Raw genomic sequence first — 17,976 nt, 5'->3', positions numbered from 1 at the left:
AAGTGACGCCAACAACATCAAGTCCAAGTCACCATCATCATAAGTTGTATCCATATTTTGCAAATCTGTGACCAACTTATTGAAACTGGTGATATGTTCATTCATCGTGGTACCAGGAACATAGGTGAAGTGAAACAGTCTCTTCTTCATGTACAATTTATTTTGACTGTTTTTCTTCAAAAATTTATCCTCCAGTGCTTTCCATAATTTACTTGCAGAAGTTTCCTTTGTGTATGGATATTTCTGCTCTCTAGCAAGGTAGGATCGAATGGTACCGCAAGCAACACGATTGAGAATCTTCCAATCTTCTTCTCCATTAACATCTGGTTTCCTTTCTTTAATGGCCAGATCTAGCCCTTGTTGAAAAAGGACATCTAGAACCTCGCCTTGCCACATCCCAAAATGCCCGGACCCGTCAAAAATTTCTACCGCAAATTTCGCATTTGACACAATTCTTGTCATAAGCGAAGATGCCAATGATGACGTATTGTTGACACTTGATGTAGATTCTTCTTGTTTATTGTCTCCCATATTTGACACAAATATTATTTAATAGCTGACGACACAAATCAAGATTATTTCCTTTCTGATGTAGAAGATCAGACTAAGCTGCAACCACAGAGCATACTTAGACAGTACCTTGGCTCTGATACCAATTGTTGCGGAAGCCAAATGTATATAGTGTGAATAAGTCACAACTACTATACCAAAAATTATGACAACCATCAAATAATAAATAAGACAATAAAACAACAATAAAGGGAACACCAGAATTTACGAGGTTCGGCTAATTTTGCCTACTCCTCAGACACAACTAATATTTTATTTCACTCCAAAATACAAGTGAAATAATACTAAAGAGAGAAGATACAAATGCCTTAAACAGATGAGAAGGCAAATGAGAGGTGTGTTTAAATCCTAAACATTAGGCCTTCTTTTATAGGGAAAATTTCCCAACCAAATGACTAACCCACCGATGTGGGACTTTGCCAAATGCAACAGATATTACCAATGTGATGGATGAAAAAAGTAATCAAATTTTGTTTCTCTATGCCGAGTTTCATGTTGTACTCAAACATTATTCTGGAACCAAACATTGTACATATCAGTAATATAAAGTTTTTTATGGAGATTATTTCTTCTTATGCAAGAAACAAAGCCCTGACCATCAGGCTAAAATCTAGTTGCTAGTCAAACTTAATTAGCACAAAGCAAGCATTATAATAAGCTAACTAGAAATATGATCGTATAATAAAAGACAATTCACAAATATATATATATAGTACTATGAGAGAAGAAAACGTTATGTGAGATCATCTTCCTCTAACTCCTTAGCCTTCACTGCTTCCTTCACTTTCAGAAGAAGCGTTATTTTCCAACCATCCTGGCACGAAATAAATGTCACGAGAAAGATAAGTACATTGCAAAGATGAACAACGAAAAAGACAACATAGTAAGATAAACAACAACAATAACCACTATCCCTCAATCTCAAACAACTACAGTTGAGGTCGACCATAAGAATCCTCACTTATCATGTTCCTGATTTACGAGTAGATAACTTCTGGCAGAAGTATATGTCAATTATCATGAATGTTGGGCTAAACTAGCCAAAGACACTCTTAACCTGGTGTGATATTGTCCGCTTTGGGCCAAGCCCGCACGGTTTTCCCCAAAAAGCCTCACACCATTAAGAGATCCCTACACCCTATATGTAGACTCCCATTCTTTTCAGCTACCAATGTGGGACTATGTTCGCACGCCCAACAATCTCCCCCTCGAACTAAGTTCCGCGTGGCCCACTACCACAATCCACGGGTCAATTTCCGATATTACTGTGTGCCACCCACATTATTAGAGTATTATGGCACCCGAAGCCCACAACTAGCTTTTGCTTGTGTGCGTACGGCCCCGCACCATCACTCCGCCATCTCCATACTCGTCCTACTGAACCTGAGCTCTGATACCAGTTGTTGGGCTAAACTAGCCCAAAGACACTCTTAACATGGTGTGATATTGTCCGTTTTAGGCCAAGCCCGCGTGGTTTTCCCCAAAAGGCCTCACACCATTAAGAGATCCCTACACCTTATATGTAGACTCCCAATCTTTTCAGCTACCAATGTGGGACTTTGTTCGCACACCCAACACTGAAAAAGAGAAAGGATTATTTCTCTTTTATCCAGATCAAGAAAACATTCCCAGTGCTAATAGATTCAGACAAGGCTCAAGTTTAAATGCACATCTCCGGGTTTGCCATCCACACTACCTAAATAAACCTGCATTGCAATCTCACTAAGTCATAGTTCTGAATTCATATTCATCGACACTAGTGATATAACCAAAGAGGAGTTGTTCTCCACTGGTGTCAGAAAGTTGCTACAACTCAATAATCAAAGATAGAAAAGGGGTCACGGAAAGTGCTACCAAACAAACACTCCATTTATATTTTTCTCTAGCCTCTTCCAACCAAGCCAAAAATATTGGATCCAATAGAGTATCCCACATTTAAAGTACTCCCCATGTGGTTCTACTTGTTAAGGGAAAAGATCTAACATTTCAAAGAAAACTTTTCTGTCGTGGGAGCCAAGAGTTTCATTAAGATATCCAAGCATTACTAAGTAGTCTGTGATTGGACTACAAAACAAAAAGTGTCTCGAATTTACCAGTGCTCAGGGGCGGAGTCAAAGCAGTTCGGTCGAACCCAGTAGTTTTAGTGCAAACATTATATTTGTTTTAAGAAATTCATTGAATAAGTACAAATTCTTATTTTAGAACCCAATAACATAAAAAACCTAGAATCCCGAACCTAGTAACTTCAAATTCTGGCTCCGCCTTTGGTCATGCTATCATATTCTTTGACCACATCAGTAAACTTGTCAATGTTTTCCTCGTCAATAGCAGCTGCCAAATCCTTCATTGAAAAGGTAATTCCAAAAGTTAGTTCTTTGTTACCACAATCTGAAATCACATATGTAGTGATTCAGAAATACCGAGTATAAGCACTTGAGCGAAAGTATATAGTCACTTTGGACCTTGCACAAGGATGCTTAAATATGATGATTTGCCAGTTTGTGCCATGTGAAATGTGAGTCCAATAGAAATTGTTTTTTTTCTCAGTTTCTCTCAAATCACTTCATTATATATTGTTTCGCAACACCATCAATGCTCTTCCTACTTATCACAAATACCCAAAAGCTTTATATTGGCATAAGACAGTAATATCTACTCCATATAAAACATAGTTCTATACTTTTCCAGATTTATTGTTTTAAGTATTAAACAAGTGCGCATCTTCAAAAGAAGTGAGTGAGTGATAAAGGTCAGGTACATGCCAGCCCCTGAATTAAAGTCTGTTTCTTAAGTTCACTTTAATACAATGTTGGAATTAGTTCATGTATAGTGTCCCACATTGGTATAGAAATCTTTAGGTACATGTAAACAATGTATATAAATAGGGCTATTGTAAAACACTTAACGAACATCAATAATAAAAAAAATTCGCGTGCTTTCTCACATGGTATCAGTGCAACTAGTGAGAAATCTCCTTTGTGCAGTAACCAGCGAGTCCGGAATAGTCACTATGCCTTTTTTCCGGTGAATTTCAGGCGGTTTTTGCGTCAACTTTTCTCCGGTGTTTTTTTATGAAAAGTCACACCACCAGCAAGTACGGAATTCTCAGGCGACCAAACCCTAGGAAACCACACCGGCAGAAACCTAGCCACGCGCCTGAAAAAGCTCTGACGCCAACGGCGCATCAGACCCACACGCCAGCGCGTGACATTTATTCGGACCATTTTAAGAAGCAAATTTAAGGACAGTTGTCTCGTCTAGTGATTCTGACCCTACCCATATCATTTTCTTTTTATTCCGAGCCTACACTAATTTTCCGGCAACTATAGTATTTCTTCGTCTGTTTCGGCGAGTTAGTGTTAATCTTTTTTGTTATTTGGTGATAATTTTCTAGACCCTTCCTTAATTCGACGATTTCTTTGGGATTTGATATTTTTGGGTCTAAAAGCACGGGGTCTGAAAGTTCCAGTATTATGATTACCTCGGAACCTTTAATGAGAAGTTCAAATTACTTAGCTTGGGCTTTGTTTGTCGAGTTGTGGTGTAAAGGTCAAGATGTTCAAGATCATTTAACCACTAAGTCTAGCAAATGATATGAAAAGGCCAAAGCACTTTGGGAGAAGATCGATGCTCTTATGCAGTATCCTGTGGCGATCTATTCATTCCAAGTTGATGCCCTTGTTTCATCCATTCAAACATATTATTTAGTTTGAGAAAAGGCTCGCACTTTATACACTAATGACATATCTCGTTTCTATGATATGATATTGCGGATGACAAATTTAAAGAAACAGGAATTAGATATGTCTACTTACCTTGGACAAGTACACCCAGTCATGGAGGAATTTGAGAAGTTGATGCTAGTGTTGAAAAGAAACAAGAGAACCGATAGAAAATGTTTCTAGTTTTTATTATCGTTGGACTTCCTAATGACCTTGATTAAGTATGCGACTAGATTTTGGCTAGTCCGACTGTCCCCACAGTTGATGAATTACTCTCTCGATTACTTCGCCTTGCTGTTGTGCCCAGTCATACAGTGATCTCATCACAGATAGTTAAATCCTTTGTTCTCACATCCTAGACATTGGAAAATCGAGCACCTCAGACTATGGAGAATAGACAAGGAGGATGTCGTTTTGGAAGAACTCGACCAAAGTGTTTTTATTATAACAAGCTTGGCCACACTCGTGAGGTGTGTTACTCTTTGCATGGTCGACCACCTAGAAATGCTCATGTTGCTCAAACTAAGACTGCAGGTAACTAGCGGTTTTCTTTATCTGGAGAGGAGTATAATGAGTCCCTTCAGTATCGAGTAACTAATCAGACACCTCCACAAGTAGTCTTGTCGCTCAGACTGATATTTCTATTGTTGGTAATTCTTTTGCTTGTGTTTCGTCTACTACTCTTGGACAATCGGTCATGAACTCAGGCACCTCTAATCATATTTCTTGTAATAGGTCACTTTTGTCAAATACTGTTTATTCTCAATTTCTTCCCAGTGTTACTCTAGCCAATGAAGTCCAAACAAAAGTAAAAGGAGTTGTACTATCCTCTGTCACTTTAGATTCGATTTTTTATGTCCCTGGTTGTCCTTTTAATCTCGCATATACTAGTCGTTTGACTCGTGCCCTTCATTATGGTATATATTTTATTGATGATTTTTTATTATGCAGGACTGTAGTACGGGACAAACGATTGGCACAGGGCGTGAATCACAAGGCCTTTACTACCTTAACTCACTCAATCCCTCTACAGCATGTCCAGCTACAGATCCTCCAAACCTTCCCAAACGTTTAGGACATCCGAGTTTATCCAAGCTTCAGAAGATGGTGCCTAATTTGTCTACATTAGATTGTGAGTCATGTCAACTTAGGAAACATATTCAAGCTACATTTTCACGTAGTGCTAAGAGTCGTGTAGAGTTCGTTTTTTCTTTTGTTCATTCTGATATATATGGAGTCCTAGTAGGGTCAATTCAACCTTAGGATTTCGTTATTTTGTTAGATTTATTCATGAGTACTCAAGAAGTACTTGAATTTTCTCAATGAAAGATCTTTTTGAGTTGTTCTCTATATTCCAAAGTTTTTGTGCTGAAATTAAAACTCAGTTTGGTGTTTCTATTCGCACTTTTCATAGTGATAATGCCTTAAAATATTTATCCTCTTAGTTTCAGCAATTTATGACTTCTCAAGGAATTATCCATTAGACATCTTGTCCATATACTCCTTAGCAGAATGGGGTAGCAGAGAGAAAGAATATGAATCTTATTGAAAATCCACGCACACCTCTCATTCGATCCCATGCCCCGCTGCGTTTTGGGGGGGGGGGGCGATGCAGCTCATAGAGCTTGTACTTAATTAATCGGATGTCTACAACTTCCATTTAGAATCAAATTCCACATTTTGGTATTGTTCCCTAGGTTACCCTTATGTTCTCTTCCTCCTCATGTTATTGGGAATACATGTTTTGTTCATAACTTAGCTCCCAAAAAGATAAATTATCTCCTCGTGCTCTTAATTGTATCTTCCTTGGCTATTCTCATGTTCAAAAGGGGTATCGTTGCTACTCACCTGATCTTCGTAGGTATATTATATCAACCGATGTCACATTCTTTGAGTCTCAACCTTACTTTACTTCATCTAATCATTTGGATATATCTGAGGCTTTACCTGTACCTACTTGTGAGGAATGTATTGTTCCTCCTCTTACATCCCAATCGATGTCCACAATACCACAACAGCCACTCCTACCTATACCGACTTCTGAGGAGTCTAAAGTTGTTCCTTCTACATCCCCAGCCACAAGGCCACCACTCTTGACTTATCATTTGTCCACGTCCAGCATTAGGCCCAGATGATTCACGTCCTACATCAGCTTTTGCACCTACTACAGACTTTTCTCCTCCTAGTCCACTTAATGCACTTCTGAAAAGTGTATGATCCACACTTAATCCTAACCCCCATTATGTTGATTTAAGTATTACCGTCTGTCATCACCCCATTATGCTTTTCTATCATCTCTATCCATTGTTTCCATTCCTATGTCTACAAGTAAGGCATTATCTCATCCAGGATGGCGACATGCGATAATTGATGAGATATCTACTTTACATGCGAGTGGTACTTGGGAGCTTGCTCCTTTTCCTACAGGTAAGCTACCGTTGGTTGTCATTGGGTTTATGCTATCAAAGTCGGCCCGGATGGCCATGTTGATCTGCTTAAAGCTAGTCTGATTGCAAAAGGATATACTCAGATATTTGGGTTTGATTATAGTGACACTTTCTCTCCCGTGGCTAAAGTCGCATATGTTCGCCTTTTTCTATTTATGGTTGTTGTTCGTCATTGGCCTCTTTATCAGTTGAACATTAAGAATGTCTTTCTCTACGGTGATCTTGAGGATGAAATTCATATGGAGCAACCACCTGATTTTGTTGCTCAGGGGGAGTCTAGTGCCTTGCATATCGATTACACATGTCACTTTATGGGTTTGAAACAGTCTCCTCGAACCTTGTTTAGCAAGTTCAGCACAGTGATTCAGGAGTTCAGTATGACTCGTAGTGAAGCCAATCACATAGTGTTTTATCGGTATTATGCTCCTAATATGCGTATGTATCTGGTGGTTTATATTTATGATATTGTTAACTGTAATTAATAGGATGGCATTACTAGTGTGAAACAACATCTCTTTCAGCACTTTCAGACTAAGGATCTCGGCAGATTGAAGTACTTTCTAGGTATTGAAGTCACTAGTCTAGTTCAAGTTTTGTTATTTCACAAAGGAAGTATGCTTTAGACATTCTTGAGGAGATAGGAATGATAGGTTGTAGACTTGTTGACACTTACTTGGATCTGAATGCTAAGCTTCTGCTAGGACAAGGGGAGCCTCTTAACGATCCTGCAAGATATAGGTGGTTGGTAGGCAAATTGAATTACCTCACAGTGATTAGACCTGACATTTTATTTCTTGTGAGCGTTATAAATCAGTTTATGGACTCTCCCTATGATAGTCATTGGGATGCAGTTATTCGTATTCTTCGGTATATAAAACCAACTCCAGGCAAAGGACTACTATTCGAGGATCGAGGCCATGAGCATATTGTTGGATACACAGATGTTGATTCGGCAGTGTCACCTTCTGATAGACGTTCCACATCTAGATATTGTGTTTTAGTAGGAGGTCATTTGGTCTCTTGGAAAAGCAAGAAACAGAATGGAGTTGCTCGGTCTAGCACAGAAGCAAAGTATCGAGCCATGGCTCTTGCAACATGTGAGCTAGTTTGTGTCAAACAATTGCTCAAAGAATTAAAATTTTGAGAAATCGGTCGGATGGAACTTGTGTGTGATAACAAGTGTCACACCTCCTTTTTCACTTACACCCCCGGGGAAAGGGTATAAATAAAGGAGTTTTTCCATTTAAAGGACAATCGAAACGGGATTTATTTATTAAAATTTAGAGTCGCCACTTGGGAGATTAATGGTGTCCCAAGTCACCGGTTTAATCCCGAACCGAGGAAACGTATGACTTTGTTAACAGTCCGCGAGCCAAAAATCTGAGTAAGGAATTCTGTTAACCCGGGAGAAGGTGTTAGGCACTCCCGAGTTCCGTGGTTCTAGCACGGTCGCTCAACTATTATAATTGGCCTATTATCTGATTTTAATACATGTTTTAGCCTATGGTGCAATTTCAACTTTATAGCCGCTTGAATTAATTATTTTTTAGGAGAAAGATTCAACGTCATCTAAAACACGTCTTTAGACCATGTCACATAAATGCACCCGCGGTCCACAATACATTTTATTTAACGTGGTTGAGATTCGGATTTGGGTCACATAAATGCACACCCGAAAATTTCTTATCCACCAGCTTCTGTCACTTAATTCAACAAAGCATCCACCATTCAATTTTCGTAATTGGTCATCACATGTACACAACAAGTTGATTTATCAACAAGGAAAAAAAATTGATTTATCGTCATACATAGAAAACGATAACGATTGCACACTAACTTAGTTAACAGGAAACTCCAATTGTTCATTTTGTTGGTATCGAAAGAGAGCTTCTCAAAAGCCTTAAACAAATGTATCACTTTTCTTAATTCAGATACACTTTTCCTTGCTTCTTCCAACAACCTTTCCCTCCTCCTCTTTAAAGTTCAGTCACCCGTTTCAACCGAACACACATACTCGTCTGCCCTTTCCGCCATTTCATCAGTCACACAGCGATTACCCAATTCAACAGTCTCAATGTTTTTAAACCAAAACAATTTGTAAAGCGAGTGGTAATACATAAATTGTCCATTTCTAATTTTCAAACTAACTGAGCTTCCAAATAAAGACAAATCCTATGAAATAAAAAGCAAACAAACTGGGAGATACGATTCATGGTTTTTCTGAAAATCTAACGATGCAGTGCTTTTAAACAAGGACAAATCAATATACCACACATATAGTAATCAAAACTCACATTTAATTCAAACTCAGTCATGATCTAGTACAAACCAGATATAAAATAAAGATCTAAAGCTCAAGAGAAAGGGAAATGGACCTCTAAATAGATAACAGTGACTGTTTCAAAATTCACGATGCATAGGGTCACGGTCGGAACCTTGACAACAAACCTCGAGCGAACATCTGTCTTGCCCCGATAACTGTTCTCATGGCTGATCCGCTACTGAAGTTATGGTGTGTTCATCGTGACCTTTGAAGAAGAGTGAAGGGATGACGATGGATGGTGTTGAAGGGGCTGTTGTGATGGTGTCGCGGCTGAGTGAGAAACAGCGACGGGGGACTGGAGGAGTCTATTTTTGCTGATTTGGTGAAGGGGGGGTCGCGTGTAGAAGCAAGGGTCATTTGGAGAAGATGACTAACGGGGGGGGGGGGGGGGGGTCTGTATTGTTTTTGCTCAAACGCAGGACGATGGGGTCCCTTCCCAAAAGCTGCGCCGATAGTCTATTTTTTTCAGCTTTTCGTTCTTTTAGCTATTCCCCGCTTTTTTCATTCTTTAGGTGTTAGCTTGTTTATATACATAGGTCTAGGTTAGTGGTAGGGTTTTAGGTTAAGGGGGTATGGGCCTAGGAATTATGGGCTTAGAAATTATGGGCTAGGTCTAAAATTAGGCCTAACAATGGGTTGCTCGAGCCCAAGCTCTATTCTTTCGCTGCGAACGAGATTAAAAATACAGGCCCATTTATTAATTATTCCTACTATTCAAATAATTATTAAAATAAAACTTATCATTAAAACAAATCTATTTTTGGTATTTTCAAATATCATATTAAAATAAAAATACGATACTATTGTTGTATATATATTTTTAAGATATTGTTTTTAGATTAAAAATGACTACAAAACATTAATGAACCTATTTTTTGTTTTCTTGTAATAAATAAAGTAAAAAGAGCTAAAATTACTTAAAATATCTATATTATGCCTAAATTAAATATTTTACGCTAATATATAAAAAATCTTGGGGAGGGTCAAAAATCACATGTCTACAGTTGCCCCTCTTTGACTGGAAACGTACAGAGTTTTCAGACAAAGACTGACTAGACAGGTTTTTGACCCGACCTTTATTTGGAGAGACTAAAACTAAGAGAAAAGGGGGATGTGACCGAGCTCTGGCATTTGAGCTGCCTACATATCCTTGGCTATAAAGGAATAAGGCCACGTGTAGTTTAGAGATGAGTGAGATGACAGAGTATGCCGAGGTGGAGATCCGGTCGAGGTGCCGTTCCGTCGAGGTTCCGGTCTGCGGTCTCTGTTATTACATCGAAAATCAAAAGATGAAAAAGACTAGCTAAGCCTATCGACTACGAGTTACAAGATTCCTATCTATAAGTCTTCTGAAGCTTGATCTTGAGTTTTGAATGGTTCTTCATGCAGACTTTAGATTTGAACCTTGACACTTGTTAGCTGCAGGTGCTAGCTCGTTCTTCTACAGCTTTTGGGTCAGGACCGGACATGTAGTGCTTGTGACCTCGGCCATGTCTTGAGCATCTCACATCCTTCATCAACTTCTGAATTGCATTCTGAATTGAATTCCCTTTTTTTTCCAGGTGGGCGCCTAATTGCTGAACTTGAACCGTCTTCTCTTGTTACTTGACACTGTTTTCCCTTGCACTTTGAACCATTTTCCCTGAAACTCGAACTGTCTTCCTTCGAAACTGCTTTCCCTAGAAACTTGAGTTGTTTTCCCTTGTTCTCCAGGTGGGCGCCTGATTACAACAAAATAACCAAAATAAAGAAATTTTTCTGCCCCAGTTTGCACTAGGAAGATTTGTGAGTTGTTAGCAAAATTGTAAACCACCTGTATTATTGATGCAATGATGAAATTAAACTAAAGAATAGACTAGGAAAACTGTAAACTAAGCTTGGCTAAAGTAAAAACTGACCCTATTCTCCAGGCGGGGCTCCCTGACTGCTAACTTGAAATGTATTCTCTGCTTTCCAGGCGGGCTCCTGACTTCAACTTGAAAGTGCTCCCTGCTTTCCAGGCGGGCTCCTAACTTCAAGATAGACAAAACAAAGAATTTGAAAGCTAAAATTTAAATTGTACTCTCTTGTTCTCCAGGCGGGCTCCTGACTGCTAACTTGAAAGTATTCCTTGCTCTCCAGGCGGGCTCCTGATTTCACCAAAGACAAAACAAAGAATTTGAAATCTAAAACTTAAATTGCACTCCCTTGTTCTCCAGGCGGGCTCCTGATTGCTAACTTGAAAGTATTCCCTGCTCTCCAGGCGGGCTCCTGACTTCAACTTGAAATGTATTCCCTGCTCTCTAGGCGGGCTCCTGACTTCAACTTGAAATGTATTCCCTTATTGTACGGGTGGGCTCTCGATTACTGGAACTTGAACTGTATGTTTCTATTCCTCAAGCGGACTCCTGACTTCTGAATCTTGAAATTTAATGTATTCCTCTGTTATCCAGGCGGGCTCCTGACTTCTGAATCTTGAAATTTAATGTATTCATCTGTTATCCAGGCGGGCTCCTGACTGCTGAACTTGAAATTGAATGTATTCATCTGTTATCCAGGCGGGCTCCTGTCTACTGAACTTGAAATTGAATGTATTCCTCTGTTATCCAGGCGGGCTCCTGACTTCAACGAAATGTATTCCCTGCTCTCCAGGCGGGCTCCTGACTTCACAATAAACAAAGCAAAGACTTTGAAAGCTAAAACTTAAATTGTACTCCCTTGTTCTCCAGGCGGGCTCCTGACTGCTGCGCTTGAAAGTATTCCCTGCTCTCCAGGCGGGCTCCTGACTTCATCAAAGACAAACAAAGAATTTGAAATCTAAAACTTAAATTGCACTCCCTTGTTCTCCAGGCGGGCTCCTGACTGCTAACTTGAAAGTATTTCCTGCTCTCCAGGCGGGCTCCTGACTTCAACTTGAAAGTGTTCCCTGCTCTCCAGGCGGGCTCCTGACTGCTGACTTGAAATTGAATGTATTCCTCTGTTATCCAGGCGGGCTCCTAACTAATGAACTTGAAATTAAATGTATTCCTCTATTATCCAAGCGGGCTCCTGACTGCTGAACTTGAACTTGAATGTATTCCTCTGTTATCCAGGCGGGCTCTTGACTGCTGAACTTGAACTTGAATGTATTCCTCTGTTATCCAAACGGGCTCCTGACTGCTGAACTTGAAAGTATTCCCTGCTCTCCAGGCGGGCTCCTGACTTCAACTTGAAATGTATTCCCTGCTCTCCAGGCGGGCTCCTGACTTCAACTTGAAATGTATTCCCTGCTCTCCAGGCGGGCTCCTGACTTCAAGATAGACAAAATCAAAGAAGCTTTTCTGCCCTAATTTGGTAGCTGGGGGCAGATGTGATTGTAAAACTAAACCATATTACCAAGTATTACTAAGGATTTGAAAGCTAGGTCCCATTATTCAGGGGGGTCCTGACAATTGTTGACTAAACGATGATTTAAAACTTACGTTATATCTTCTACAAGTGTGATTTCTGCTAAATCTTGCTATCTAGGAGGATCTTTAAACTACTCCCCATTATCCAGGAGGGTCCTGAAAATCAAAGGTCAAATTTTATCTTAAGGGTGACAACTTTCATGTCTGAGTTATACTACCCTACAACAGAGTTTACGCCAAATGTTGTTATCTAATTGAAATCTTAAAGCTAAGTCTCATTATTCAGGAGGGTCCTGGAAACTCCTAATTGAATCCTTTCTTGAACATGCCGACTTCTAAGCTAACTTATATTTTTGGGATACATTTATGCTAGATTATGCTATTTCTGAACTTGAAACTAGGTCCCATTTTCCAAGAGGGTCCTGAAAATTTAAAACTAAATCCCATTATCCAGGAGGGTCCTGAAAATTTAAAACTAAATCCCATTATCCAGGAGGGTCCTGAAGTTTACGGTCAAACCTGTCTGGTGCTTGCTTTTCCTTACGGAGGGTTTCTCCGAAACAAACGAAATTTTCTGCCCCTGTTTCAATCAAAGAAAAATATTGTCAGTTTAAAATGTGGTGGTTGGTTTGTGGACTTGACTTTGAGGGTGATTGCTCCTTCACTTCCCATGATAACTGATTTCCACTCGAGGACCTTGCTTGCTTATGGACTAACCACTTTCTCTGTCATCCTTATCACAGAAAATACCTCTTCTCCGTTCAGACACAATTCCCTTTATCTGTTGCATTGCTCATGAACTGACATTTACCAACCTTTGTGTTTCACCGAAAATACCTTTGATTCGTTCACCTAACATCCTCCATCTGTTACATCGTGCTCTTGTGTTGACATGTACTGCACCTTTGTGTTTCTCATGAATTCCAAAGCACGTTAATTTCCATCCACTTAGTGTGCATGCTATTCTTTCCTGACTTAAATTACTGGCCTTGGCCTTGAAGTCTATTGTTCTCTCACTTGTCACGATAAATTTGATTTCTACTCGGAAGACATCGCTTGTCACTGGTTAAACACTTTGTTGACCTCATCACAGAGAATACCTTTGACCCGTTCACCCAACATCCTCTATCTGTTGCACTGCTCGCGAATTGAAATATACCAAACCTTTGTATTTCTCATGGACCCCAAAGCATGTTGATTTCTATCAACTCAGTGCACTTATTGTTCTTTCCTGACTTATGATACTGATGTGCTGGCCAGATCCCGTTTTGTACAATTGGAAAGCTGATGGCAGATTTTGAAGTCATTTATCCTTATTTTGACCAAATAGACTCAGGAAGAGGAAGTAAACAAGACAAAAGGAACAGAGTAAAGGACAAAGGAAAGAGGTGATTCCTAACAAGAAAACTACAAAGTAGAAACCTATTAGATGTGGATACCAACTCTAATGACCATGACATGCACCTGTAGACTATTCTGTTGAGCACGTTTGATGTTCAACTCCTGTTATACCTCTAAACCGTGAAACTGAGCTTCAATGCTCCGATCATCCAATCTGATTCGCAATCCTTATTCGACTTGTAGTGCCCGAAGGGTTTTCACCATCAAGCCTCTCTCATTTTGTTCTTTTTCTCAACTTACCGTCGCCTTACGGTGCCCGCAAGGGTTTTCACCAATAAGACTCTCTCATTTTTGATTTCTCTCAGCTCCCGCCACCTTACGGTGCCCGTAAGGTTTTCACCAATAAGATTCTCTCATTTTTCTTTTTCCTGCTTGAACCAGAGTGCTGCCACTGACATGAATTACCTTTACCTGCTCGACTTGGCATTTCTCAAAGACTGATCAGAAGGTCTTTCTTTAGACCGTAATGTGGGCTTTTGAACAGGGTTAGAAGGAAAGGGTATAAAAGACTCAAAACAACTCAAATGGGTTAAAGTTACAACTTTCGGAATCAGATTTCTTACAACAACCACAACTTCTGCCCCGGTTTCTTGCTCGGGGACTTTTGGATTTTTTTGTTTTGTTTTGAGGAGACCGAACCGTGAGGCTGCCTACGTATCCTTAAAAGGAATCAGGTCAAACGTAGTTCATGGCATAGGAATTACTTTGTTGTTGTGATTTTCTCTTTTCTCTTTCTTTTCTTTCTCTTTCTTTTCTCTTTTTATTGTTTTCCTTCTTTTTTCTTTCCTTTTTTTTTGCTTTTCTCTTTTCTTTTCTTTTCTTTTCTTTCTCTTTCTTTTTCTCTTTTCATTTTTCTTCTCCTTTTCCTTTCTTGTTGATTCTTTCTTTTTCTTTTCACTTTCTTATCCTTCGCACTTGCGTTTCTGAATTGTGTCGCTGATCCCGAAAGAGGGGTATGAAAGAAAAATAAGTAAGGCTCAAAATGGGTGACGAGGGATAAAGTTTTTAGATAGCAGAACAAAATGCCTTCGTCATTCCAACCTTCAAAACATGCCAAGTACAAACAACACAATTAAACAAACCAAGGAAAACATGCGTAACATCTTTTGGTTGTGCCAGACTTGATGACCGCACCCACACATTCGCCTTCTACATTTGTTATATCCAAAGCACCATTGGACAACACTCTCATTACCATGAACGGCCCCCTACAAGTTGGAGCAAACTTGCTTTTATATTCAAATTGATGCGGTAGGATGCATTTCAATAGGGGTTCTTTATGTTCTATCTGCCCCAGTTTCACACAATTCGGGCTTGAAGTGATCTCAAAATACCTTTATTTATTTCCCTTAAATGTCCTTACATCTTCAACATTGTTTCATTGCTTCATGACTAAATTAACTTCTTAAGACCAGACCGAGCATTACGCGTGCATGTCGTGTCACTAGAGTCAATAAGGAAAAGAAATATAAAAGAAAAGAGAACCAAGTGAAAATGACTAGAAATTACAGAAAACAGAAAATTGCATTAGACAGATGGTGAAAGGGTTTGAACAACAAAACAAACAAACTAAACTGGGGACACAAACCTAGAACAAACCTAGACAACACTAGACGGGATACTATGACTAAACAAACTAGGCAAAATAAAAGGATAGAAGGGTTTGAGCCACCAGACAATGTCTGGATTACAACCTTGAAAATAACCTGGACAGCAGAAATGATAGCAACATGGACCACCAAAGCTCCTCCCCGGCTGACCTAGGAATGAAGCGTCTTTCCAATTACCAAGTACAGCATCTTAGACACTGAATTCTGCGTTACCAACATTAGGAACTTTACAAACTTTCATCACATCGTCCCTCAACAAGTTGGTTTTGGGCCTCCTAGGCTCTCAGAGAATCCTCACATTCCTTTTCAAAACAAATCATACCCACCATGTCTACCTTATTATGCGCAGGCAATGGATTTTGGCTGGTGTCCGATGCATCCGAATTTTGTACGATGATGTTACCTGCGTTAATAAGCTCCTGAATTGCTTTCTTCAACCTCCAACACTTTTCCGTGTCATGCCCCAGAGCATCTGAGCAATATGCACACTTTAGAGAAAAATCACATTTCAGAGGGTTCGACTTTTTTATCTGAATCGGCTTCAGCATGCCCACTTGCTTCAACTTCTAGAACAGACTGGTATATGACTCTCTAATAGGGGTGAAAGCCTTTTCTCGTTTCAGCAACTTCTCGTTCCTAAACGCCTGATTTGGCCTAAAACCTGACCTAGGGAGTTTCTGGTATGCTCGTGGGGGTGGATAAGCATGTTGCGGAGCTGGGTATTTGGAAAATTGAGTCTGTCTTTAGGAGTCCCATGGAGAGAAGTAACGTTGGTGAGGGTCATCCGGTGCCCGAGGATATTCACAGGTACGATATCAGGGTTGGAAATATTGATCAGGAGAGCCCTTTGGATCATCTTTTCTGTTTCTCTTTCTCACTTCCGAGCTTACCGAGATGTCCTGAATGTCTTTCGAGCAACTCCTTATTTTGCCCGACTTGATTCCCCTTTCTACTAACTCCCCCATTCTTAACACATCATCGAAAGGTCTGCCCACGGCCGGGATCAAATGATTGAAGTAGGAGGGCCCCTAAGCTTGTATGAAAAGTTCGACCATCTCTTTCTCATCAATCGGGGTATTGATTCGAGCAGCTTGTTCCCTCCATCTGAGCCCAAACTCTCTAAAGCTTTCCCTTGGCTTCTTTTCCATTCCAGACAAGGAGGAACGGTCCACGGACGGTTCTTTCAGCTTCATGGATTCCCCGTCTGTCCCTTCTCTTTCTGTGAACCTTCCATTTTCAACACGAGGCTTATCTTGCGGCCATTGTTTGTGCGAGTTAGGACCCTTATGAGTGACCTTGAAGGGGTAATATTGGGCATCATGAGCTCTGGGTAAGTGTTCTTTGTCGAGCATAGTGGATGTGACCTGAAGGCACCTTTGGGAAAAGATAGTTGAATGATGAGTGATGGAGTTACCGGAGTGGTTAGGAAAGCCATGGTAAGCGGGTGAATCTGGAGAGTATGGGGGATCATCTGGCACTGTGACCGGTGTTTGGGTAAGGGTAGCATTTAGGAAGCTAGGTGGTGGCGGGGGTGGTTCCCTCCCAGTCATCCAGGCATGATACATGTCCGCCATGTGTCGTCTTAACATCCTCACCTCTTCAACCAACCCATTGTCCTGTTCAACCAACTGCTTTCGGGCCCCGGTATCAACCAACTCAGTTCTGTTGTTGTCTGCCATTGCCTTTTGATTTTGTGTTGTAGAGAAGAGTTATCACTTTAAAAACCACAAACCAACCACCCTTCTGCTTTGAATATAACAAAATGAAGCCATCACGTTAGCGTTAGGGCATTTAACATAAGATAATCTCACTTTATGTGCAATGCACCTAGCCGCAGTTATCGGTTCTAAAATGACTTCGAGGGTACAAAGGTCAGTTGACATCATCCCAATTTGTTCATTTCAACCTCTCTTTTCTTTGTTTTTCTAGCACTTGCTGGCTTGCCCATTTTCCTTCATTTCTTCTCTTTTTTCTTTATCACTCTTTATTTCTCATATCTCACATTCCACAATTTCACCTCTTTTTTTCTTTTCTTTTTTTCCTTTTTTTTTTATAATAATAAAAAAAATGATTCGATCGAACCCTATGTAGGTTGCCTACGTATCATGACCCCGCATGAATCAGATCTTTGCGTAGTTCTGGAAATAAAAGGTAAACGACAATAAAACATTTTTGGAATTTTCATAATAAAACAAACTTGATTACAAAGGTTTTTTTAAATAAAAAAAACTTACCCTACTAACAGACTTTGACGAAAAGACGACCTACAGACTTGAAAATCAAACATACTTCATACTTTAATCAAAAGAATTACGAACTCAAAAACCAACGGCCAAATTCCTTTCCCTATTTGCCAATTTTAACCAAATGATTGTTTTGCAAATGTGGTCCCTTCCCAATTTCGCATGAATTTTGAGAGGATTATTTTATGACACTTCACAAACTTGTCCATTCTTTACGAGAATAGCCCTTTGACAACTGAAAGATACTCTAGGGCTATTTCGGCAAGAACGGTTTAAGACGCCGCCGAAACTG

At 39.9% G+C, this 17,976-nt stretch overlaps 1 protein-coding gene across 1 annotated transcript; it reads left to right on the top strand.

Annotated features, from left to right (window-relative positions):
- The first annotated feature begins 7,382 nt into the window (after positions 1-7,382).
- On the top strand, positions 7,383-7,883 carry LOC142165945 (secreted RxLR effector protein 161-like). The gene has a single exon (XM_075224334.1). It carries the CDS (start codon positions 7,383-7,385, stop codon positions 7,881-7,883), a length of 501 nt encoding a protein of 166 aa, XP_075080435.1.
- The last annotated feature ends 10,093 nt before the right edge of the window (positions 7,884-17,976 follow it).

This window comes from Nicotiana tabacum, chromosome 11, assembly GCF_000715075.1.
Source record: "Nicotiana tabacum cultivar K326 chromosome 11, ASM71507v2, whole genome shotgun sequence".
NCBI lineage: Eukaryota > Viridiplantae > Streptophyta > Magnoliopsida > Solanales > Solanaceae > Nicotiana > Nicotiana tabacum.
The sequence above is the reverse complement of the archived record's forward strand: the minus strand, read 5'-3'. Positions and strand labels throughout refer to the sequence as shown.

Bases quoted from the DNA above. Each gene is read 5' to 3' on its own strand.
- LOC142165945 (XM_075224334.1), top strand. From the start codon at position 7,383: ATGATAGGTTGTAGACTTGTTGACACTTACTTGGATCTGAATGCTAAG.